Consider the following 26,720-nt stretch of genomic DNA (forward strand, 5'->3'; position numbering starts at 1 on the left):
CCCACGCTTCCAATTGGAGCAGGTCTACTATGCTCTGGATCTCTCTCTCTCTCTCTCTGGCTTGCTCTCTTCTTACTGGTCTTTCTGGTTTTTGTTTTGTTTACGATTTTCGCTGGAATTGCTGGAGAGCAGAGCCGCAAAGCCAACTCAAAACGCGCTTCCACAATCAGTTGCTTTCCAAGCTTGCAACAAGCAAGACGTCAGTGCGCGCGTGTGTTTTGAAAACAAATTCGTATAAGTTCGAAAATTTCGAATAACTGAAAAACACAAAACCCCTTTGGCAAAATAAGAACGAAAAATCAAATAAAGGAATAAATATAGATAAAAACCTAGTGATCGAACCGAGTGGTTTCGATGTGCGCGTAGTGGCCGGTGATCGTATGATGAGCCTGACTGTGCTCTCACTGCCTCAACGTTTCAAGCGAATCCTGCAAGCCATGATGTTAGCCGTCGCCGTTGTCTATATGACTCTATTGCTCTACCAGAGCGCCTACGGATATCCGGGCATCCAAGTGAGTTCTGAACATCGAGTGGGCGATATATAGTATGCGTCCAATGCGTGGGTGTTTGCTTAAAACTCTGCAAGAAAAGAAACTGTCATACGTGTGTGTGCTTGGTGATCTGCATAAATTGCAAAAAAAAAAAAAAGGCCAGACAATTTGCATTGAATCCCCTTGAGTCCCGATACCCGATTCTCGATCCCGATCCCTATTCCGATCGTTGAAGACTATACAACGACGACGATTCGTGCACTTTCATAAATCAACGCCGGCGATTTGACTTTTGCAGCTGCGCATGCGTCCGACGTCCGGCTTTGGCCGTTAAAAAACCTTTTACGCCCTTGCCTTGCATATAAAACAGTTTCGGTTCTTGGTTTTTTGCACTTTTTATACCCTTATAGGGGGTATAATAATTAGGTTTAAATGTTTGCTGAGAAGTTTCTTAAAAGGTTATATACTTTATAGAGGGTATTAGCGGTAAAAAGTCTTCTAGAAGATATAGTTAAATCGATAGATCTTAATACACTTTTTTTAGGTTCCTAGGAGTATTTTCTGCTAACAAACAAAACCTCTTAAGTTAGAAATCTTATACTTATTTGTTTGATCTACCATTTAAAAGCTAGATTATCCTTCTTAGAATGATCACTATCTCAAGATCTTAAACATAGCTCTCTGCGGAACAATAACTCCCCAAGAGTATACCAACTTTCGATACCCAAAGCAACATCCAATCTTTCTTGCATTATTTTTTTTTTTGCCGTCGGCAGAGCGTCGCCAAAGCTTTCAGTTGCCCGATTCCAGGGCCTGTCAGGGTTCTGAGCCCTGTCTTCTCTCCCCATTTATTATTGTTCTCCTTTTTTACTTTTCCCCTTTTTTTTTTGCATAAATTTTTGTGTAATAAAATATTGTGTGCTAATATTACGAACGTGAGGTTAAGAGAGAGGTGGAGAAACCAAGGAGGTGGCAACGTCCAGTGGATCTCCTTGTCAGTGGCATCATAGATAACAAATAGTTGAGGTCCGTGGGAATTGGCTTACAAACGCCTCATGTTGCAGCCAAAAATAGTAGGAAAATTTGAGTTCTAAATGTGATGGCATTCCTATGAAAGCTTAGGGTTAGGTTTTCTTGATTTCGGGATATAAATAAGGATTTCTTGGATTTTTAGATTTCTTTAAAAGTATTTGATAAAGAAGTAAACGCATTGATAGACATTGAACTCTCTTTTTCTTCCAATCAATTAATAATTTTTAACATTATTTTAAAGCTCTTTAAACCCTTAAATTTCACTTAAAAGTTGCACGTTGCACTCTCAGTTTATATAGAGATAAATATCCCTTTCTTTGACTCGGACATTTATGGGCCGAAACTTTGCCTTCGATGATCGGTAATCCAGGCTTTGCAAACTTCAACACTTTGCCCCTGGCAACGGAGTTTTCCAGCTCATAATTGAATCAACTCCTGCATCCTCAAAAGTATCCATGTAAAATCCACTTCCTCCCCTCCCCCTGTCTAAAATTTACCATCTTCCGGTTCCTCAATTTGCAACTCAATTGCTCAACTTTGGGGCTTCTGTGAGTTTGTGGCCCTTCCTCGCTCTGTAATGTTTTCGCATGCTGCTTCTAGTGTAATTAAAAACTTTATGTTGTTTTAATTCGGACAATGTTGTTGGTTGTTATTGTTGTTGTTGCTGCTACTGTTGTTGTGGATCTTCCAGTTGCTATATTTTTGTTGTTACTGCAGTGAAGTCTAACCGGAAACCCGGCAGAAATTAGTGCTACACACATCGCACTACTAAATGCTGAGCCGGATTAAAAAAAAAGAACGAAAAAAGAAAAACCAAGAAAAACTGCCGACAACTGCCTTGTTGGACTTTTCAATTGGACTTCTTCCATCGGAGGTCTGTGACTTGTCCCAGTTAAAAAATAAATATAAAAAAAAAACTGCATGTTATGTAGAATTTGCTTAATTCTTTTTTTGTATTTTATTTATGAGTGTTCTTCATTCTTTTTGTTCCTAAAATATTGCGCAAAATGTGGCCGTTTGTTGACTTGGCTTGGCTTGATTCTTCGAACTGTGGAACAGTCGACTGGACACATACTAAACTGGGTTTGGCATTCGGCTGATAAAGCAATAATTTCGAAATTAGCTGTGGGGTTTTTGGGGGGGCTAACAACCCCACCTTTTTCCAAAGTTTCCAAGTATTCCATGTCCCATGTCCAGTTTGCAACTCACGTCGCCAGGTCGCCAGCCATGTCGCGTGTTGCTGACGCATAAATCATAAACGAAATGAATAATAATCGTCAAACGATTTGGTTGTTTATGAATTTGTTTAAAGTGGCGCGCCGAATGGCCATCAATCGCTGATTGATTCGAGTAGTTTCTTGGGGATACACTGAGAAGAAAGGGGGTGCAGCTGAGTGGGAAGTAAAAGAGTTGAAGAACAAAATACAAATCAATCAGGAAGAAACTGATAGTGATTTACAAATTCAAAAAGAAATTCTTTTTAATCACTTTAAGCCATCCATCTCCCTAAACTCCTCCAGTTAAAACCAAGACAAGCTTCCTTAGTTTTCCCACCAAAAAGTTTTTTTTTCTTTCTTAATTTTTCCGAGTGCAAGGTAAATACATAATAACATTAACAAACTCCTCAGCTGAGGAGCATGCAAATCAGCTTCAGGAAGGTAAACGGCTAAAAGAAGCCTTCCAGGCAGAGCCAGAGAAACAAAGACTGTGATGATGTGATTCCTGTTTTTGGCCAGGCCAAAAGCAGGTGCCTGCTCTTCACTTCCCATGGCCAACTTGATGCAGCTGTAGCTGTTGGTTGCAGCTACCTTTTGTATGTATGTATAAGTGTGCCCCACAAGCCCCCGCTCACATAATCAGCCCGAAAAAGTTGACGACATTAAGCTGCAGAAGGCGCCTTCTGATAAAAGGAGTATCTGCAGCTGGGCAACTGTGTATCTCTGAGTATATAGGTATCTCAGTATCTTTTGGTGGTCGCTTAATTGAGCCTGGATGCTTGGTTACTTGCCGGCTGCTGTTGTGTGTATCTTATCTTAGATTCGTATCTTACGGATAATATTGTTAAACAGCATTTAATGAAGATTTTCCCGCTCGCCCAGCTGGAGGCGAACGATTCTGATTGCATTTTTTTTTCCGGGTGTTTTTTTTTGTATCTTTTTGGGGAATGCCTTTTGATTTTTCGAATATTGCTGATTTATGTTTTCCGTTATGGGACCAGAGTTTAACTCAATTAATCTTCGCAGAGGTGGAGCGACGGCGGTGGTTGAATTCCATTTGGCGCCCTTTCATATCATTCACTCGCAACTCTTCGCTACGATTCTTATGGTTTGCTCGTTATTAATTGACATGAAAATGTTTATAAACATATTAATCACTCGGCTAATGAAGCATTAGTCATTCGAGTGGGCGTGGTGGGGGGCGTCGGTCAAGACAGCGACCGTGTTAAATTTGTTTTTGGGATTGGCTTCGGCTTTGTATCTATTCGATTGCCTTTCTCTTAGTACTTGTATGGTAAGCACTTAGAGAAATCACCATATATTACATTTTATATAATAATGCTTGTTGGTTATGTGATTTCCTATAGTTCCTATAGTTTTCTTTCTGTGTAGTTTATGGCATTGTATTTTGTATCTTGTAGTTGACAGAGTGCGCAGGCGGCTTGCATATATGGGCACACGTGTCTCTAACTAAATCTGAATCGGAATCAGAATCCGCAATATATATATATATATATATAGTATGTATCTGTATCTGTGCTTGTTCATTTCCATCACGTTCGAGTAATTCGCAAATCCCACAAAAGTGTCACAAAGCATTGGCTGTTTGTGGTCCGTAGACCGTAGTCCGTGTACTTGATTTGCATACTAGTACGGGTACGCCACTTGCATCATGTTGCGGGACTCGAAACTGGCTCACATTCTAATCCAATCCAAACCAATCCAATCCGAACCTTGAATTTACGGAACCCGCTTAATTGAAAGAGGCGTTCTCCGCGTTATATAAGCCCCAGCTCAGTGGCTTTCACTAGTTTCAAGTCGAATCCCTCACTCAAGTCACGATTTCTTTGCTATCTTTCTTGGGCAAATCTCTGTACGATTTCCCATACTCGCAATTTCAGTCTCTGCTGCCAAATTAATATTTCAACATTTTAATTGCTTGAGGTTTTAGGTTTCTCAAATTCCCATCGTCGTCGTCGTCGGTAGTTTACACCTGCCACTGTCATCGTCTCACTCATCCCCCTTTACCCCCTACCCATTTCCTCATTAGGGAGCTGGCCATTATATTGAACACCGTTTGGCTGTCGATCGTGCGGCAATAAAATTCTATGAGCCCAACTTGTGGCCGTCCTATCAACGAGACAATATCGTGTGAAGCAATATAAACCAGCAGGGCTAAGAAGAGAAATCTCTGCGGGGAAAGAGCAGGGAAGCTAAAACTAGATTTATAGCGGAAGTTGCTTTCCGATTTGCATAGGAAAAGAAAAATAGAAAGAAAAAGTGCCAGAACTGGGCTGTCTTTCACCTGAGAGGTATTACCTATTCGAGCAGCGAGTACTCGAACTTTATCTACGCCTCAATCAAGGCAAATCACCACGCCCCACCTGTCCCCATTCCGGTGGAGGGCCATTAAAACCGAGCATTGGGGGAAATCTTCAAGAAGAGCAATTGAAGAATCGCCGACAACAAAAGCAAATGAACCTGTTATCAGTGGAAATTAATCAAGCAGTTCATTCCGACTCAAAGGAATCTCTTTCTGGTCTTTTCCCCTTGCCATTGACGATCCCAAAGACCAAAATCTCGATCCAGAACCCAATCCCAATCCCGATCCCAGTTCTGTTTGCTCTTACTCAGCGTTTATGGTGGTGTTGCTGTTGTTTACTCTACCCTGCTGCCGCTCATTTGTTTGCCATTGTTGTTTGCCATTGAAGTTCGCCTTTGTTTGCCAGGTGAAAATGCCCGAAGTTGAGTCGAGGGCGAGGAGTGGGAGTTACACCAGTCCACAGTTCCAATCTGAGTCCCAGTTCTTGAGTTCGAGTTGAGTGTCTCCGACGGAGCGGGGGCGTCTTCATCTTTTTATTGCCCTACGTGCGATTTACACAACAAATTTACATTAACCCCCCGCCACCTGCTATATTTCTGCCGGCACACACTGAGAGAAATGGGCAAACATTAAGAAAATACAGAAAATATATTAAACTTCTACCAATAAGAGTCTTGCTAGACTTATTAATTACTAAAATCTCATAAATTATAATATTTCCTAAACAAAAACTAATAAAATTTCTCTCTCTGCAGTTGCCGCACAGCCAGGTGGATGGCCTGGCCAGTGAACCTGTGACCACACATCGCGACCAGCTGCTCCAGGACTATGTACAATCCTCAACCCCCACTCAGCCAGGGGCAGGAGCTCCGGCGGCATCCCCCACCACCGTCATCATACGCAAGGACATTCGCAGTTTTAATTTCAGTGATATCGAGGTCAGTGAACGACCCACGGCCACATTGTTAACGGAATTGGCCAGAAGGAGTCGAAATGGTGAACTGCTCCATGATCTGTCCCAGAGAGCGGTGACAGCGACACCCCAGCCGCCGGTCACCGAGTTGGATGACATTTTCATCAGCGTTAAGACGACGAAGAACTATCACGACACCCGGCTGGCGTTGATCATCAAGACCTGGTTCCAATTGGCCCGAGATCAGGTGAGTCTACCTACATCGATACCTATTGATCTGAGATTAGTAGTGGGAGCTAATTTCCTGGCAGGTTAGCGGCGGGTGGGCGACAATTGGCTAAGTGGGGTGAGCGCCAAAGGTTGGCCGAGATCTCGTCGAAGAGATTTGGCAACTCTGGTCTTGGGTTTGGGCCAATTTGCATAATGAGTTTTTAAGCTGGCGGGAATTGATTTGATTTCGCTGGTTAATTTAACGTCTAGAGGTTTATGATTCTGTTTTTCGTTTATTTTTTGGCTTTGACGGTCGCTTAATTGGCCATAAAAATGTCTTCATTCATTTGGGGCTTACCAAAATACGAATATAGCTAATAACATTTGGCAAAAAAAAAAAACAACCTAAACGATCGCTTTTGTTTATGATTTCATTGAGTGCTAAATTGCTAAGCCGAAAATATAATCGAATTTCGTCCGGTCAATGGGTTTTCATGTGGTGAAAGGATATTTATTGTAGGCATTGTTCAAGTTGCTATTGCCGTTGCTGTTGTTGTTGCTTTTGCGGCGGTATGGCAATATCGTCTGGAAACGGGGTGCCAACTTATGCAAAATCACGCGTCACAAATGTGTTTTGTTATTGTTTACACAAAACTGCACTCGTCTCTGTTGGTTGACGTTGCTGACTGGCAATGCAGGCAACTTACAACAAGAGCAACAACAGCAGCCACGAAAACAAAACAACATGAACTGAAAACACAAATAAATAACCCCCAAAGGAACAGAGTGTGTGTGAGTGTGTTGTACCTTTTTGAAAATTGTAAAAATGCTTGACGAGCACGTTTCCAGGCATTTGCCATCAGCAGCAGCAGCGGCAGCAACGGCAATAAAAGGGGTTTTTTCGCTCATATTTGCAAACCCCTCAGGAGCGGAAAGGGGCTTAAAAAAGGGGTTGGGGGTAGGGGGGTTAAAAATGTTATTTTTTTTCCTGCAAACGGTTATCGTTATCGTCATCGATTGGTTGCCACAATTTCCACACTAAACGCTGAAACAACATTCACCTAGCAACATGCTCAGTTTGGCCAACCAGCAACTAAAGTTGCTCTTTTGTGTTCACTTGCAACATTTCACAGCGTGCAGCAGCAACACCAACATATCGCCATCAACAATTGGTTAGCTCAACTCATCTTTTCCACTTCGATTTTCTTTTCGTTGATTTTTTCTTTTAGCCAATTATTTTGATGGAAAATCTGTGGCTCATGTTGTTGCACGTCATTTGCTGTGTGGTTAACAGCAATGTGGAGCAGCGAAAGGCAACAACTCAAAGTTGCGTTCGATTTGATTGGCTGTGCAGCAGCAGCGTTTGAAAACAATTTGTTGTAATTGTTTGTTGCTGCTGGTGATGTGGTTGTTGCTGCTTGTACTATTGTTGTTGCTGTTGACGGGTTTGTTACTGCTGTTGTTGTTATTGTTGCTGTTGATTAATGTTTTGTTTGTTGTTCTCAAGACAGCGCCCATAAAAGGGCAAAGCCTGACTTGGCGAACCTGATGTTGAATCGATGCTGAGCTTGTTTTTAGGATGACTCGGAATGGGGATCACAAGATGTGGGGATTCTTCTTTAGTGGGGAGAATGTACAGAAATGGCGGCAATTGGGGAAAATTAGGAAGTTTAAAAGTCCATGGGGAGCAGCTATTAGAAATGTCTTCTATTTTGAACTTTCCATTGATGTTGCTTATTGAAATTTAAGTAATCAATCGAAACAAACTAAATCCTAATGCCCATTAAAAACCATTTTATCCAAACACTTGGAGTTCAATGTACCTAATACTCAAAGCCCAGCAAACACTGTTTGCCATTACAGATCAAGAGATCTGGTACTTGACAACATACCCTACATCCCCCCCTTTACTTGTTTGTCGGACGTTTGATGAATGATTCAAATTTTTCATGCTTACAAATGAGCATAAATTACTGTAAACAGTTTTGGCCAAAACTGGAGAGCTGGCTGTGCAGCTACAGGCTGACTTTGATTGAATGCCCGATGCGGATTAGACAGAGGCAAAATCGTTTTGCATTTTCGTTTTTATTTCCACTTGGAGATTTTCCGGCGAACAGTCTCGGGCCTGCCACTGACTTTTTGCCTCGACCTGAACTGACTTTGGCTACCAGTTTTTTGTCTATTTTGTTAGCCGTTTTACTAAAGCAGCCCGATTTGCATGTAGACAGTGGCAAGGCTGGAGACTTTGGCTCATTTGTTGGGGCCAGCGGACGCATGTCAAATGTCAGCGCACTGGATCTCGGAATCCACGGATAGATCAGCCAGCAAACACGGACTGACAGCTTGTCCACGGAGTGTTCCTGTGGGTGGGTTGTCTCGATTTGCTTGTCTTGATTTACTATTTACTTTTAATGAAGCTCCAACGTTTCCTCCTCTGGGTTTTAGAGTCTGAGCCTGACTTATTGTTTGATTGATTCGCATGGAATGGAACCAGTTAACCAGCTTGGGTTTTTTATTCACTTTGGTTCTGAGGAAAAACCAGATTTCTTTTAAAGCTCGTCGCATTTTATTAGGCTGACATGTACTTGGTGCCCGGATCCCTGGAAAAACAATGTCGTAAAAGTCTGTATGTGTTAGACTATGCGGTGCTGATTTTTTTGTGGATTTCAGTTTTTACTTCTTTTTTGGTGTCACACTCAGGCCTTCCAGTTGAGGCTATTAAATTCATAACGCGCCATGTCCCACAGTTGCGGCTTAAATCTCATTAACTCGGCTCCTTTTGGCCGGGCATTTCTGCGCTTTAATGTTACTGCCATGTGTTTGAGCACGGCTGTTGGTTCCTAGTTCTTGGCTCTTGAACGTTGACAGGCAAACGTTCCTGTCCCAGGGCCCTATGATGAATCACTCGTTGGGTTCACTGTATGTGGTACTCTTCTATACTGGCACCATATAGCGCATATCTGGTTGCGTCAGCTGCTCATAAATAAGGAAGCGGACCTGCCATCCGCACTTGGTCCGATCTCGTTGTTCAAGTTTTTGAGCTTTACAGCGCTGTCGTCCCGCTTTGATTTGCCTTGTCCTCCCCCCGGACTTGGTTTTGGATTTGGCTTTGGTTTCGGATTCATGTGTATGAGCTTGCAATGCCAATTAAAGGCCAATTAATGACAATAGTCGGGCACCGAAAGTGTGCCGCCAACGCAGAAGATAGAAAACAAAAAGCAAACAGATGTTTGTAGAGCAAATGTGGCTTACAGTGGGGATCAAAAATGTAAAACTCATGATATAAATTTAAGAAAAATCGAATATAATGGCTAATGTTTGATAGTTTATATAGTAAAAATATATATTGATTAGCAAAGCTTTAACTTTGATAACAAAAAAGGAAATCAAAAAGAGAGGCGTGCTGTTCTCTTATATTTTCCAAAACTAACTGTTCTTTATTCTACTATCTTATTCTATCCTAGCCTAATTTCTACTTGTATAGGTGACATTTGCTGATCGTGTGAACAGGACGCACATAGTATTCGTTGGCATGATCTATGTATGTGCAAAAGTAAGGGAGAGAAATACATTGTGCATGCAGCTAAGTGTGTATAGATAAGTTAGTGTGACTGTTTGTTACACAAGTTAGTGTGACCGCCTGCCACAAATATGCTTTCAAATGAACTTTATAGATTGGGTGGGGGAAACTACTAAAAAGAAATACATACTTACTATTTACTATTTGCTTGATATTTCCTTGAATTTTACACCATTTAACCCCACTGTATATAGCAGCATTCATATCCATTCGGGGCTTTATCATATAGTAACAGCCGCGTGCCTGAACTTTTGCGAGGGCCTTTGCTCTGTTTGAGTTCTGCTCTCAATGCTCTTCAATTGAATTCAATTCGCAATAAATTGGAATTTCAATTGTTGCTGGCTTTTTTTTTTTTATTCTTCCACCGCTGGCGGCGACACAATTTCGTCAGATGACCAACCTTTTGCCCCACCTCATGCCACCATGTCGCTTAACCCTGGAAAGCCACCCGCATGCAACTTCCTTTTTAATGGCTCTCGTTGTCAGTTCATATTTGCGTTGTGAACATATAGTCGAGCATGTATACAGATGACCAAGCATTCTGTTTATCCAGAGAACAGAGCACAGAATTCGATTTCAGAATGTCCCGGTTGATTGGCTCTTAATCACTTTGCCATCGCATTAATTGAATGCTGAGTGGCATGCCTCTCTGCCGTATACCTACTCCTCTATTCGATTTCATAGAGAGAGAGAGCTGCTTTGACTCACAACAAATCACACGTAATTGATTCATTTGCTTTCTGTCTCTGTTTCTGTTTCAGTTCCCTTTCTGAGTGCTTAACACTTTTGTGCCACAAGTTGCCTGCGGGGGCATATATTCTTCAGGTGTAGACAGATCTTTGTGGCCCGGGGTAAACAGGTGTTTCGGGGGAGGTTCCAGAGGGAGCCCACAGAGAGAGAGAGAGAAAGAAAAACCCAAAAACCCATAATTAAAATCTCAGCCTTTTGTGGTTTTGTAGCTGAGGAGAAGATTACGCAAAATGCGAAACGCCCAGAACTTGTGGTCGCTTCCTGAATTGAGCAATGCGTGTGCGTTGTCCATGATGAACCTATGGTTATGGGGAGCACTAACGTCTAGGAAGGGGTATGACTTGTTCGGGAATAATTTATAGGTTTTAAATTGCTTTACCTTTTTTTGGGGAACACAAGTGGGTTAACCAACAGTTGGGTTAAGTATTATGTCATTAAACAAAATCCACTTACCAGATATAATTTGAAATTTATGATCAATTATCAAAAGTAGAGCAAAAATCTTTTACAACTTTTCCTCATAGGCTTTTTGCCTAAATCTATCATTAAAAATCTAAAAACTATAATAAAGTTATTACCAAAAAACAAGATTTTACGACCACAATAAGTTAATAAAATTAATATCTCTTAAAATTTCGCCATCTTAAGTTGATGGGTTTTTTATGAGTTCAGTAACGGCTTCCTAAACTCGATCAATAAACCCATTTTTCCCTCCTGAAAAACTGGCGGCAGCTTTATTGGAAGTCTTGACGAAATTAGTCACATCCTGAGACTATTCATTTTGGCCAACTTTCACTTGGTCTTCGAGCTGCACTGGACAATTTTTGGTTTTTCGGGAAAGCATATCCATTGTCCACGCCCCCTTTGCTCATAGATTATAATTTTTTGGCCACTTTTCCACGTTTGGGCCAGGCCAATGCAGAAAAATGCAGACAAAGCTTGCTGAAGTTGTGTACCTCTGGTGGAGTTGTTTTGGCTTTGGGCCTGGTCTAAATGTAAGGCCAGCTGCAAAAGCCGCAGACAAAATGCGCGGCTAGCTGACCGCACCCCACGTGCTTTTCCAGGTGAGGATTGGTTTTGGGTTAGAGGGGGATTTTCCTTATTTTTTTTTCTGTTTTTCTTCTGTTGCAAGGGTGGGCATTAAATTTTAGCGCGACCGAGAAAAAAACAAAGCACATTGGTAAGAGGAAAACAAAAACAACAACAACAGTAACAACAACAGCCAACGGCCAAAAATGCTTGAATGGTTTGTCCAAATGGTTGGCCACAGTTGCCTTTGGCCTGCAGCTGCAGTTAGAGACGCAGACGCCATTGAAAATGCATTGCTTGTTGCGGCTTTTTCTGTTGGCCAAGTGGAGCTAGAGTTGAAGTTGGCTTTTGGCTTTGGCTGGCCAGCTGGTGTGTGTTGTTTGGCTTGTGCTTTTCCTGGGCCGCCTTTTTAACTGTTTCGCCTTTTTTTTTGTTTCCTTCTGGGCGCCGAAAACATAACGAATTGTTGTGGCAATCGCTTCGTTCCAATTGAGTGCATGCCACGCCATGAAAATCCAGCAAAACTGAACAGATTTCTGCCACCAAAGTGTTGGCCCAAAATTTATGAACTTTATATTTTCCAGCCTGGTTTTTATGCGATTATTGGGAGGGGTAAAATTCTCTTTAAAAAATGTACGTGAAGGCCAACTATGGAAAGTTTACTAATTAGGTTTTTGAGTTCTATTATTCGTTTGACTGTTGTTGACTTCGTTTTCCTTTATTCCCTCATTGAAAACAACTTATATTTATCCTCTTGATTTTTGTTTTTCAAACTTCGTTAGTTTCCCATCTTCCACTTTCCAACTGAAGATACTCTTACTGCCTGCATTTTCCCTCTCGCATTTCCAATCGCTGCTTTCAATTAACTTGGCGTTCTAAAGAACTCTATTTATGGGGCACTTCCATCAGAGCGGCCAAGTTTCGCCATAAATTTGCGAAACACGTTGTAATGCTGTTTGTCAACAGTTGGAACAGTCACATAAATTAAAAGCTAGTCAAGTGCGGACTGCAACTGCTGCAGCACCATCAGCAGCATCTGCAACAACAATGGGAGCAACTAGCAACAACAACAAGCCGGCAACATGGTGTTAACATTTTTCGCCCCAAAGCGGGGAAGCATCCCGACGACTCTCAAAGAGAAATGAAAAAAAAAAATGTGGAAAAAGTGAGCTGAAAGAAAATCAAAAAAAAAAGTAGGGAAAAAAATCTCGTAAAAATCCATGAAAATTCAACAGACGACTCGGCTTGGTGTTGCTGGTGTAGCGGAGTTGCTGCTGTTGCCATGATGTGTGTGTGTGTGTGTGTGAGTGTGTTTGTGCCTCCAATGTTGTGGATAAAGAACTCCAACTGGAGGCGAACTGGCAAACGTTGACTTTCTAACTGTTACAAGTCGTTGCTCAAAATGCTTGTGGAGCGGGCGTATTGTTTGCCCAAGTTGTTGTTGTTGTTGTTACCTTACCTCTTACTTCGCAAACGAAGACAGCAACATGGCCAACAGCAACATGGCTAACAACAACTATAGCTGTTCGTGTAGTTGTCAAAGCTTTAAAACGATTTTCGCCTGATTTGACACAAAGGCAACGGCAAAGGCAAAGGCAAAAAGTTATTAAGCGGAGTAAGAAAAACCCAGCCAATTGAGTTGTTCGGCTAACAAATTTATTAGGGCCAAAAACAAAAAAATTGTAGTAGGGCCCCTGGGGGAATGTCGCGAAATAGATTATATAGAGGTTGGTGGCTGGTTGGTGGTTGCTTGGTGAAAGCCACTAATGAGCGGGAAGTTCAACGGCTGAGAATTCAGAACCCTACCGCAGTCAACGATGCATAAAAAGACGCTTCTTCTGTGGGCCTTTTTGCTTGAGTTATTTCTTGAGACGCTTTTGAAGACACGGCCAGGGTGTGTGGGAATTTTCTTATCTGATTGCTGGACGCTTTCTTGTAACTTTGCTGACCAGACGCGTTTTTTTTTTAGTTTGAGTTTGAATAATTATACCAACGGAAGAGTGGGCTAGAGAGGCTTAAACTTTTCCCATGCTACGATTTCTTGTAATTTACATTTACCACACATCATTATGCAAAATCTGATCGACTAACTTTGTTTCTGTTTTCTTTCATTTTGCAGACCTGGTTCTTTACGGATACGGATGATCACTACTATCAGGAGAAGACAAGTGAGTAAAGGAAGCCATTAGTTATTTAAGCCTTTCCCCTTGATCATTTTTACCCAAAAAAAAAAAAAATAAATAAATATGATATTTCCCAAAGCGAGGGAGAAAAACAAATTTATCACAAAAGAAGAACAGGCTTTTACCTGACCAGTCAGGCACCGCCGACCTCTTACCTTTCGATCCCGATTTCAATTCGGTATCCCCAAGAACCCAATCCCTTGTTCACCTTCGTCTTGAGCTGTTCTCAATTTAGTTTCACATCAGCCAAGTGCCACGCCCCCAAGCACCGCCTAATATTGGCCACTGTCTGGACCAGCCGAAAACCGATTAAAGTTTATAAATTCCATATCCCTTGCCCATAGAGAGACGACAGAGCCAGAGCGAGTGAGGAAGCTTCATCACTCACCCGCATTTTAATTGAATTGCAGCTCGGCCTGCGCTTCGATTTTCTTGGAGTTTAATTAAAAAAAAGTTCAAATTTCAATTTCGCCTCAAAAAAAAAGAAAAAAGGATTTCATTTTTGCATACTCCAACGGCCAACGTCTCTGGCCAAGAATGAAGAGCAGAGAACAGTGAACTTGAAACCCAAAGACGATCTCAAGTTTCACACACAGACAGCAAGCAGCCTCCTTTGGTATTTTGATTAGGCCAAAAGGATTCGGCTAAACACGCTCTGGGATTTTGAGTTATGTGCCGAGCTGGCTGGACAAAGGATAAGTTCCACGGCCTGTTGTCTTCTGTGTTTAAATATTTCAACAATTTTCATCCAATTAAGGCGCAAAAGTTTTTGTGCGTTGCTCTGCTTTTCGCTTTTTTTACTCTTCTTTTTTTATATTATTTTTTTTTTTTTGTGGCATCTTTATCTGCGGCAGCGGCGGCGGCGGCTGTCAAACGATACAAAATGTATCCGCTGGATATGAGCGGCATTCTCGACTAACAAGCTACTGTTCGCTGGGGCCGCCAAGCCTGGCCTTTTAGTTAATTAACATAGAAGTGGGCCCACGGCTCCTTCTGTTTCTTGTTGGCCCGCTTAATTACCAATCTTTATCAGCCTTTTCACCTCGTTCACCTCCTCTCTTCTTCTGTCTTCCCACTTTCAGAGGGCCATCTCATCAACACGAAATGCTCGCAGGGCCATTTTCGCAAGGCGCTTTGTTGCAAAATGTCCGCCGAACTGGATGTCTTCCTGGAGAGCGGCAAAAAGTGAGTAGAAATCATATTTTAGTAAATTTGTCATCTCAAATAAGGAAATATTTATCGATATATCGATAGTGACCATATTGATACCTCCTTTATGACCATAACTAATCGAGAATATATATATGTACATATCTTAACTTTGTAATTTCCACCTTGATTGGATATCCATACGTGTGTTCAGCTTCAATTTCATGCAGAATTATGGCGTTAGCTTGGGAGTTAAGAGGTCAGGTTGCACAGGTTGCATCTGCAACGGCAGCAACATCATCATCATCTCGACTGGAGCCCTAAAATGTTGTCATATTTACAGGGCTTAATGCTCCCTTGGATGCATTTCTGGTTAACAACTTGAGCGAGAGCAATGACTCCTTGTGGTTAGCCGATGCCACAGTTTGCTGCTGTAATAATAGACTTTAATGCTTTTAATAAGCGACCGCAGGAGAAGCCCATCATTCTATCCATGGGCAATACAAACACCCAGTTCTCGGTGCTTACTACTTTGGTTCTTGTGCTGCAGCTGCCATGCGTTCTAATTTGCGCAATTAAGACGCAGCAGCAACAGCAACAGCAGCAACAACAGCATCATCCACTCAAAACTTGTCCAGCGACCGCAGCCGTTGCAGAAAAAAGGAGCGGACCAGAAAAGACACTTCAACTAGCGCCCAAAGGAGCAGCCTAGAAATTCTTCTCCACTTTTATAGCTCTTTTTTGTTGTTGCCTTTGCTTATTTGTAATTACACCAAGCAGCAGCAGCAGCAGCAGCAACAGCAACTGGAACTGCAACAGCAACATCAAGCTGAAATCTAGAACAACTTGGACATGCTTGGACTTCAGATGATGAGGATGACGAGACGAGGTTGGTGCTGAGATGGCTGGCTTTCATCTTAAGTTGACTTGCCGTTTTGGCTTAGAACTTGAAACTGTCATTATACGAGCGCGGAGCATGCAATCAATAGCCACGGCAACAGGCAACAGGCACTACAACAAATTGTTGAAACAAAATAAATGGCCAGCAATGAAAATGTGCAGTTATGAGCAAGATGAGGCAGTTGTGGCTGCTGCTGATGCTGTTACTGCTGCTGCTGGTGGGTCTCCTACCAAGTAAAAAAAGGAAAAAAAAACTGAAACTAAAAGAGAGATATGAAATGGTATCAGGTGGCACAGGAAACTGCCCAGGCATCCTTCTGGCTGACTGGCAACGTTTAAGGCCCGGCAGGCAGTCGCAGCAACATCGAAATCCCTGGCCAAAGTAAAAACCAAGCGAAACATGAAAAAGAGGTTAATTAACGTGCATTCGAACTGGCAATTATGCCACGCTGCTTGCTGCTTTGTTGCTTTGCTGCCTTGCTGCCCCCATATGCCTTTTACAACCGAATGTTGCTGCTGCTGCTGTTGCTGTTGTCGCTGAAAACGACTCTTACGCACGGCAGCAACATGTTGCTCGCAATTGGTTTCGGCAACCGTGGGGCGTCCCGTTCCAAAAGTACCACTATTAAATGCAAATCCAGGCAGTTGTTTTAATTGCATTTTGGGTCTGTGTTGTAATGTCAATTTATTTGCCATAAAACTTGAATTATTTGCCCCACTGTGCGGCTGTGGCTGGGGGAACGCCTTTCGCTCGCCTTGAATGGCTAATTGCAGTTGCTGTTGCTTGTTGCTGCCGCTTTTGCTTGTTGCTTGTCGGTGTTGGGTATCCATTATAATACCAAACAATTAGTGCAATTTAATTAAAATTACAGCAGCAGCAACAATAGCAACTGCAAGTCATACAGAGAGAGAGAGATAGAGAGTTAGGCGATGACCTGCCCCGTCACTCAAGACTCCATTGGAACTCCCAAAAAAAAAAAAAAAAAAATCTAGAAAAATCAAGAAAAACCGACAGCAGCTATCATCAATTATATGAGCATATACGAGTAGAAATTCCAGGCCACGGAGGCGCCAAGGGTTCGATGTGCCCCACTGTGCGCGACATTTGCCTTTGGCTTAGGGCCCCCTTCCTCCCCCTCGAACTCACCGGTATTTTTATTAATTAGTTTTGTGTGTTTTTTCGACTCTAAATTCCATTCTCGAAGCTGCCTGGCCTAATCTCTTTCGATTTATTTGTTTCAAGTTATAATTTATCTTATGAGTGTGTTTGAGATTTTGATTTGATTTGGGTGTGTGTGCCTTTTTGTGCCACACCTAATGCTTGTGGCGAAACTTGTCAGGCAATTGTATAAACGGGCACTTATCTGATTGCAATCCGAGGTTGCCTTGCTTCTCGCATCTCGAATCGGATACAAGGGGCTACTCTCCACGACCGAGCACGTTTCGTAATCAACATTTTGACATAATAAGAGCGCCTTTTTTCCGTTTTTTCGTTTTTTTTGGGGGGAAATACCAAGACCCTGGGTGTAATTACAACACGTAATATGCGTAATATTCACAGCATAAAATGTAAATGGGGCAAGAAAGAAATGGTGCCGAAGGATGGGGCATCAATCAAAAGACCTTTGCTGATGATGTTGTTAATGCTGCATGTTACTTTAAGGTCTGTGGGTGCGTGGGAATTCGATTCGCCTGCTTTTCGATATGGATCATCAAGGGAAAATTTCCCAGGGCTCGATACGGTCTCCCCCCCTTTTCACCCTGCCACCACACCACCGACTTGGGGTTAATCCCCACATTGAGCCATAAAATAATAGAGTGACTCGCACTCGTGTTTATCCATCTATGGCTGCGACAGTTTTAATCGCGGTTTTGATGTTGCTAATGCACTTTCTTGCCGGGCTGGCAGAGGGTTGCCTAGCTATGTTGGAAAAACATACGTACATATGTGGAAAGCCAGATGCATGTTGGTTGCAATGTGTGAGAAAATTTTCCCTCTTTTTTGCGGCCAGAGGGGCAGCTATTTATAGAGAGAGTAAAGAGATGCGTGTGAAGCTGAACGGTTTTTCCTTTAGGGGAGTAAAAAAAAAAAAACTGAACCATGGCGACACTTCTTCTTCGTTTCCCCCACTTGCCGCTTAGAAACGCATCAATTTCATTTATTTGCCACTTGTGGCAGCACCACAACAATCCCAATTATTCAATTGATGCCCTGGTGAAAGGGAGAACGCAACATTTGTTGACATTGTCGCAGCATGTTTATGCTGAAATCTTTGTCGGAATTGTGGCAGCGGAAACAGGCAATTTCAATGCAATTGCAACTGCAACTGCATCAGTGAGTGCAGTATATATAATATATATGCATATTGGAGTTGGACTAGGAAATGCAATTGCTACTCCACACATCCGGGAAGTGGAATTGCCGTGCTTTGCTCTACATTTCAATTAGCGCCTCTCGCCGACAGAAACGCCACAGCCACAGCCACAGCCATCTCACACCCACAGAAATTCGCATAATCGCCGGCAATTGCCTTCAATTTGTGGGCTCAAGTGTGCGCATCCACAAGAGACAAAGACACAGAGATACAGATACACTGTCTCGGAATTAATGATTTGCTTTGTCAGCCTCGAACGATGCCAGTTTGACAAATGCCTTTCAATTGTCTTGTCCAGCCGCTTAAGAGAAATGCTTTTGTAGATGCGCAGGCGCACAGTTTGTGAGTCATTTTGGGTGCACAAGGAAAAATATATACTCAAAAATAATGCTTAAACTTAACTGATTCCGAGAAATATAATATCTTTTTTTTATAGTTAATCCCTGTTCTCAGGTTTCCTGATAAATGGAATGCTTTTGCTCAAAGAACGTTCTTAAATTTGTCTTTTTTTGTATTTCATTAAACTACTTTTTGATCTTAAATAGTACAAAAATAAATAATTAGCAATCTTAAAAGCAAGTATAAGCCTATAAGCCTTCTTTAGTTCCACATAAATATTAATTCCAATCCGGTTTTTCCCTGTGCCCTCCAAAGTAGAAAGCCACGAATCGACAAAACTGCATTCGAAGTGGGAAGATTAATTTCCCTTTTTCCATCTCTCGATGCAGCCTGTTAATGAGGCAAACATTTTGGTTGATTTAAGTGGTCGGCCTGCCGCTTAATGTAAATATCTTGTTGTTGTCTGCCCCCGCAGACATACATAAATGACACATTGATTTGTATCAATCCGCGAAACAGGAGACCCGTAAGATACTTTCTGCTGCTCAGGGCAGCTGACAGCTGACTTATTGCTAATTGCAGGCAAGCCAGGCTTTTGGCCTGTCTCAAAAAGGAGAGAAGTTGAGGAAAAAACAAAAAAAACTGAGTGAAAAAACCGAATGAAATCAGTTCGTCATCGTCGTCTGTTGAGGTTTTTGGCGATCGCTTATCTTTGGGCCGGCTGTCAAAATACTTTTAGCGCGGCCTGTTCGTTACTAAGTTGCCTGCCTGCCGCTCTTAATGCGAAATCTATTAAGCCACGGACTGGCTTTCGGTCGCCTGCCTGCAACTCCAGATATATCTCCTTTGGCCGACTTGAAGTGCCCCGTCAATCATTTTTTATTGTGGCTCCAGACATAAACTCATTTCGCCTTGCAATGTGGAATGACGACGCAGCCGCCAACGCCCCGCCAGCGTTTTTTTTTTAGTGGGTGAAAAGGGGGTTAAGTGTGGGTCCGGGGCGGGGCCTAAAGAAAGAGTACAGCTGGCAAACTGATCGAAATCTGCCCACATCAGCAGCAGCAGCGACAGCAAAAACAACCTCATCGGTTAAAGCTATAGCTATATAGCAGCTGCTGCAGCAGCGCGAATAATTGGAAAAACGGCTATGGAAATAAACTAAAGTTTGCACTCGTTTCGCATTTCAATTTTTCTCGGCCAACGACGGCCACACACTTGAGTGCACTGTGAGAAATAATATAGTACTTTCTAGAGGTATCTTTTCTATTTAAAAGATATTCTTTACAGTCAGTTTAAGTCAGTAAACCTGAAAGCTATTTAATTTCAAATATAAAAACTCCTAAGACATCTTCGATTAAGATTAATTCCCATTTTTCCGAGTGCATTGTAGTGCAATCCGATGCAGAGATAAACAAAGAAAACAGAAAACCGGCGAACCCAAAACAAACAAACAATTTCCAAAGTGGAGAAACAGAGAAAAGCCACCATCAGCGATCACCGAATCGATAACCCGAATCGAAAGAACCGCCGAATGAAAACATTTTCATAAATGCCAAAGAAATCAAAGAGATACAGAGAGAGGAGGGGAAGGGGAAGGGGGGATAGCGTTAATTAAACGACAACGAACATAAACCAGCGTCTAGATTTCAATTTAGGAAAACAGGGAAAGCAGCTGCCAATGAAAAAACGGCTTAGAGAGGGGGACTGGGCTTTGCTCTGTGCATAATTAAGCAAATTAAACGCGCATTTTTATGCGTCACGAGGCAGCTAAAGGCTGGGGTAAGGAAAAACATAGATATGGTAGGGTTATATGGAAGGAGTAAAACTGGGGAGTCATGGCCTTTTCGCACAGGTATCGCATGTGGCAGCCACAACAGCAGCAGCGCCAGGCAGCCAGGCAATTTATGAATGCCAGGCTTTAGTAGCATCTACTATCTGAGTACCACACACACACTCCTCAACTCCTCCCTCTCACCACAGTCTAGTCGCGGCTTATGCAATAAAAATTATATTAAATTACCCAACAGACGCAGCGACAAGCTAAGACAAGACAAGCCAATCCTCCAAGATTCGATTCGATTTTATTGAATACTTACGAGCTCAACGAAAGTCGCGAAGCCGCAAGAAAGGTGCTTGGCTAGTCGAAGATGGAGATACTCTTTGGGAAAACATAATTGAAAAGGAAATATTTAAGACTGATTAAGTTCTTTATTTAAAAAATATTAACCTGTCAGATTTCTATCAGGTTTTTATCAGTTTCTTAATGGTTTCGGCTGTCTGTCATCAAAAACCTGAAAGCAGATACTATCTCTCACCTAGCTGTTCCCTGCTTAAACAAAAATGTTTAGTTTAAACAAGCAGCAGATTAAATAAACATAAAGCCAGAATTCTGTAGAGTATGACTTGCAAATTTCTCCTTTTTTTTATATCGAACCCCCTCATTGGTAAGCGAATACCCGCGATACCAATATCTCCCCAAAGGCCGGGAATCCCCCCGACGAACACAGAGAGAACTGCACCCAAACCCCACGATAATGATGGCCAGCATGGACCTTTCAGCTGCCGCTTAATGCCATCATTAGTCCACCGTGGGCTACCGGATATGGCTGATCGTTTGTCACTATAAAAACTGCAGCTGGCTGCAGTCAAGTCGTGGAGTTGAGATCTTTATCTGCATGCCTTTTACCTCCAATCCAACCCCCCCCGGTAATTGCAATCTAAATTAGTACACTTTTTATGCGGCTTAACGGAAACAGCCTTGAGAGGGGTGAACCGCATTTACATATATGTTTTATTGCTTAAACGAATGGATTTGGACTGGGACTAGACTAGTGATTAGTGATTAACCGGATACGCAGGAACTGCGAACGCCATAGATGGCATCATTGGCTTCGGGCAGTTTGCAAACTTTGCCCGAGGCAGGACGATTAAGACGTTGGGAGAGGACACTTAAATCAAGATTATTAACCCGCACCAATAGGGTGGGTTCCTTCTCAACGGAACGGCAAACCACGGTCTTCTGGCAATTGGCTGGAGTGCCGGACAATTGGGGTATATGCCTAAGCGGGGCATCAGGAAAAACGCCCATGACTTGGGGACCCACATCTACACCCACATTGGGGTTATTACAAGATAGACAGCACAAGCCCTTGTTTATGAATCCAGCAGCTCTTGGGCAGGCATCCTTTTCCTCAATCAGTCTCAAACGCCGATCAATATCATCGAAACGATCTCGTATGTACTTCTTCAAAGCCGGCATGTGCACCTTGTCCAACTTGCTGTCCAGCATATCCTGCAGCTCCTCCATGGTTCCCAGGAAAGTTATGTTGTACTCCTGGACAAGAGTCCTCAAGTTTTCGATCTCCACCACACATTGCTTGACTATCTCCAAACGCTTAAACAGTGCCTCGGTTTGCTTGAGGAAAGCCTGAAGTGTGATATAGAACTTTTCCAGCTTCCTGCTAACCTCCTCCATCTGGTCCAGGATGGGAGTGGCTATGCGTCGCATTAGTTTCTTCATAAAGTCCATGTTGGCCAGTAGGCTACAGGCGATCTTGTTCTCCTCGTCGCATACAGTGCAGAGATCCTCGCAAGGCGATGCATACTGTTCAGCCTGGTTGATCTTGAACTTGTGGTCCTTGGTCTTGTTGCAAATGCGAATCTGCTTGAAGTGGCAATCTAGCTTGCACTCCAGCTGCTTGACACGTTCCTCCAACTCCCCCACTTTGTCTAGTTTCTCGGAAATGGGTACAATTGCCTCCACATCGAAGGGTAGTGGAGAAATCTTGGACTGCTCAAGGATTCGCTCCATGCACTTGCCTTCGAAGCCACTGATTCTTACCATATCATTCTGGCAGTTAAGCTTCTTGAGCAGGACATTCAGCAGACTCTGGAGTACAGCCACGTTTACTTGGGTCAATTCGGGCACACCCAAGGCAATCCTGGTCACCTCTTCTAAAGTCAGATCAACGTGTACGGGCATTTTGGATTGCTTTTAATCGTTAAACTAATTTAAATTAAATCGTAATTTAAGAACGTTTCTTTCGAGTTAACTTGTATTCTAATCTGTGTTTCTCTGTCTTCGTTTCAGATGGTTCTGTCACTTTGACGATGACAACTATGTCAATGTGCCTAGGCTGGTTAAGCTGCTGGACGAGTATAGTCCCAGTGTGGATTGGTATCTGGGCAAGCCGAGCATCTCATCGCCGTTGGAGATCCACTTGGACAGCGTAAGTGCAAATGCCTGTTATTTCTGCATATTTTCCTATATAGTTCGTAATTACAAGCCTGGCCGCGATCGCCTTTCTCCATCTACTGGCCCGGCCCGGCCCGGGCCGACCCAAACCGAACCGTGGCCGTTATTTATGTGGCCACCATGGCCATTTGTCTATGCCGCCATTTGGCTTCCAGCTGCCAGCGCAAGCTATCATTAATAACCGATATGATCTGGCGCGGCACTAGCAATAGCAATAGCAAAAGCTACAACAGCAGCAGCAGCAGCAAAGGCAGCCTGAATCCGAGTCCCAGTTTGAGTCCGAATTTGAACCCGTTTTCCAGTCCAAGCCATTTGAAATATCGCCAGCTGATCCCGTAATGAATGTGCAGGCGGCCATAGTTTTAACAGCTTAGCCAGTTAGCCAGGGATGGGAGCCAAAAGAGAGAGAGAGAAGGACCAGGTAGATTGGACTTAAATCCATTCAAAAAGTGGCACACCAATCCCAACCCTGATCGCAGCAGCGTGCATAATTAAAAAACCCCAAACTTTACGCTTCATTTGCGAGAGGAGAAAGATCCTGTCAAGTCTCGGCTTACGCTTTGGCCAGACCCATGTATTAAGTTTCCAACTCGCACATGTCCATTTACATGGTCAATTAATCAAGCCACGTTTCGGGTTTAGCCTTTTTTTTTTATTTTTTGGTTAATTTCGAGTCAATTTTCTTTGGGCCATTGCCAAAAACCAGAAATGAGATCGAGAAGGAAAAAATTGGATATTTATTTGAGTTTATCCTTTGGTCCAGCCATCCTCTTTGCAAACCATTCATGAGCCAGTTCTTCCGTTAATCTTACCCCTTCTTTCTTTTTTCTCTTATTTCGACCTGCAGAAGAACACGACAACCAACAAGAAGATAACCTTCTGGTTCGCCACTGGCGGCGCTGGCTTCTGTCTTAGCCGGGCCCTGACTTTAAAAATGCTGCCCATAGCAGGTGGCGGCAAGTTTATCAGCATCGGCGACAAGATACGTTTTCCGGATGATGTCACAATGGGTTTTATTATAGGTAAGTTTTGGCCTTGTTATCCCAAAAAGACCTTCAACTTATACATAATTTTTTACAGAGCACCTTTTGAAAGTGCCTTTAACGGTGGTGGACAACTTCCACTCGCATTTGGAGCCCATGGAGTTCATACGCCAGGATACGTTCCAAGATCAAGTGTCCTTCAGTTATGCCCATATGAAGAATCAGTGGAACGTGATCAAGGTGGATGGCTTCGATCTCAAGGCCGATCCCAAGCGTTTCTATTCACTGCACTGCCAGCTCTTCCCCTACTTCAGCTTCTGCCCGCCCAGATGAACTGGCTGATCCCAAACAAACCAAGGTCCCAGGGGATCCCATTTGGCTGTTGCAGGCGCACGTCTGCGCTGGATCGGTTGTGAACCGATGGGGCAGGCGTCAAAAACAAATCTCGCCACTGTGATTTAAGCTTAAGTTTATGGTATACGACTAACGAAAGGTTCTTTGTATATAACTATATGTATTTTGAGCAGCTTCCAGCTGGACAGATGTGCTTCCTAATGGTATAAGTTATACTCTAGATATAAATCTTGCAATTCCAACACACTTCCAAGTGCTTCCCTATAGCGTTACAAGGATTCTTCCAATCGACTTAGTGCATAGTTAAATTAATGGTCTAGTCTATGTTTAAGTTATCTTAGCTTCAGAGAGACCACTTGACCCTCTGCTGTGTAATACTGTAATGCAGTCTAATATTGCCCTAAACTAGCAATATGCGTGTACATATATAGTAGTGCTATCTAACTAAGGAATGTTTAAACTATTTTGTTAATTTTTAGTTTGCTTGAATAAAAACTGAATATATTATTAAAAGTTTTGTGAAGTGATTTTTTGGGTGAATGCGAATCTAACCAGCGAAAGTATTTTCTTAACTTTTTTAACTTAAAATGTAAATAATTATGGGATAAGGTGGCATCTCTATTGAACGTTACCCATCGCAGATGTGGCTAGATGACTAGTCAGAAAGAATACCAGAGCGAAAAAATGAGTAGTTTTATTTGTGGAGTTGAAAGAGGAAAAACGACGAAATTAAACCGAACATTCAAAAAGGCTTAACCTGGATCAATAAAATGGTAAATTAACTGGCACACAATTGGCCTAGAATGGTCCTTAAATCCTCTTCAAATGAATAATGTTGGCCATTTGAAAATTGGGGAAAAAATAAATATTTTGCATGGCAGACAGCTTTTGGGAATGCAAATCTGGCTCGAGGGTCCTTGAACTTCGATGTTTTCGACTTGTTGGCCCATCGATGTTACTGCGGTTGGCCGGCTTATCGGTTTCGTGTCACCGAACATTCTGTCTACTTGTTGTTCAGCCAGCTTCCTGTTGCAGTGCGCATTTTGCATTTTTCTTTTTTTTTTTTTGTTGTTGCGAAAATTCGTTGTTAATTAACGCTAAAAGCCATGTTTAAGCCGCTAAAGCGTTAACTTTCAGGCGATATGGATCAGCGACGGTGCACCGTGCACCGCGTACCGCGACAGGACAGCGAGTAAGCCAGGGCCAGAAAGATAGACATTGACATGTCCACGTCGATGCCCGACGATGTCCATGTCCATGTCCTGAGCAGAGACAATGCTCTCCGTCCGATGGAGTTGAGGGTGCCAGTGCCTGGGCTCCTCTCACGATACGGCATCTCGGTTCCAATGACATGTTGCGAATTTTTATAAAAGACTCACTCGACGGTCGCTGTTTTTCCCCTTATCCCGGCTCTCGTGATATGTTAAACAGTTCTGGGCAATTATTTTTTTTTTTTTTTGCCTTTTAGCCGCTGATGCTGGCCCAGTGGCTGTATCCAGTTTTTAGTTGGCTTATATGCAGATAATCAGTTTTTAGTCCATGTCGGGGCTCAGTTTGGGGCGCGCTTTAATGAATGAAAGCTGCCTGGAAGGAGCCCCCGTCTGCCTGTCTGTCTGCCAGGAGAACAAGGAGCTGGATGCTGAAGCTGATGCTGATGCTGGAACTGAAACTGCAACTTTTGTGCCTTGTTCGTTTTAATTGCAAGTGAAATCCTTGTCAGCGCTGTCGGGTTGCCCGTCTGGCCGTCTGGAAGTCACAGCATCGATAATGAATTAATTATCATATATTAAAAGTCAGTTTGGAGCAGTTGCCCCCTGATAATCAGCTTTGCCCGGGCACGCCTTTGCATATTTTACGGATTTCAGAATTTAATGAACTTCAGTCTGGAAACTCTCAGACCCAAAATCTCCATCTCTCAATTTTTAGTTTCCAAGCACTACGCATATCTTTTGGTTTATGTTTTTTTTTTCTCCCTCGCGCGTCGGATTTTCATTCATCACTTCTAACCACAAATGAAAGATAAAGTCGTAACCGAAAATCCAGTGGCAATAACAAAGGCATCATCCAGTATTTTTCATTTCGACTTGGCGCCGCCCACGAATCAGAGCTAACAGCGGATGGGTTTCTTTTGTCCAAGACCATTTAATTTGCGGTTAGCTGCGGCCAAGTGATTCATTAGACACAAATTGTGGCGACTCCCCCGAATCTGTTTCCCATGCTCTCAATTTATGCAAAATCATAATTTTAATTGAATCTCTTGGCTTGGTTTCGGTGTTTTGGGCAAAGGATTTGGTTCCCTTTCGAACAGCAAGTGCTTAAGCAATAAGCCTTGTATTTTTAAGGGTCTTTTCCGGACTCATTTGTATGCAGAGCAGGCGACGGGGCGCAAATTACACGAGAAAATGTCCGAAACAAGCTGATCGGCGATAAGGAACGCAAAGTATCTCGTAGATGCGCAGGCCTCACTGCGTGCCCAGTGTATCTGAGCGATTGTTATCGTCGGCCAGCCCTGTCAACCTCGGGGTTTGCATTCAATTTTGGCCTGCCAGCGAAATGCCTTAGCCTCAGCCTCAGCCTCAGCCTTAGCATTCATTTCGTCTTTGGAATCTCTTGCGAGCCTCCATCGAACCGGTAGCA

General features: G+C 42.8%; 2 protein-coding genes across 2 annotated transcripts; one reads left to right on the forward strand and one right to left on the reverse strand.

Annotated features, from left to right (window-relative positions):
• The first annotated feature begins 153 nt into the window (after positions 1 to 153).
• LOC108114413 (fringe glycosyltransferase) lies at positions 154 to 24,596 on the forward strand. Its single transcript, XM_017225388.1, has 7 exons — positions 154 to 512; positions 5,819 to 6,223; positions 13,665 to 13,713; positions 14,811 to 14,913; positions 22,582 to 22,720; positions 23,594 to 23,768; positions 23,827 to 24,596. Exons 1-7 carry the CDS (start codon positions 381 to 383, stop codon positions 24,060 to 24,062), a joined length of 1,239 nt encoding a protein of 412 aa, XP_017080877.1. The 5' UTR covers positions 154 to 380; the 3' UTR covers positions 24,063 to 24,596.
• LOC108114415 lies at positions 19,486 to 22,571 on the reverse strand. Its single transcript, XM_017225389.1, has one exon. The coding sequence runs from the start codon at positions 22,471 to 22,473 to the stop codon at positions 21,334 to 21,336; it is 1,140 nt and encodes a 379-aa protein (XP_017080878.1). The 5' UTR covers positions 22,474 to 22,571; the 3' UTR covers positions 19,486 to 21,333.
• Positions 24,597 to 26,720: the final 2,124 nt, after the last annotated feature.

This window comes from Drosophila eugracilis, unplaced genomic scaffold, assembly GCF_018153835.1.
Source record: "Drosophila eugracilis isolate 14026-0451.02 unplaced genomic scaffold, ASM1815383v1 contig_2154, whole genome shotgun sequence".
In the NCBI taxonomy this organism is placed as follows: domain Eukaryota; kingdom Metazoa; phylum Arthropoda; class Insecta; order Diptera; family Drosophilidae; genus Drosophila; species Drosophila eugracilis.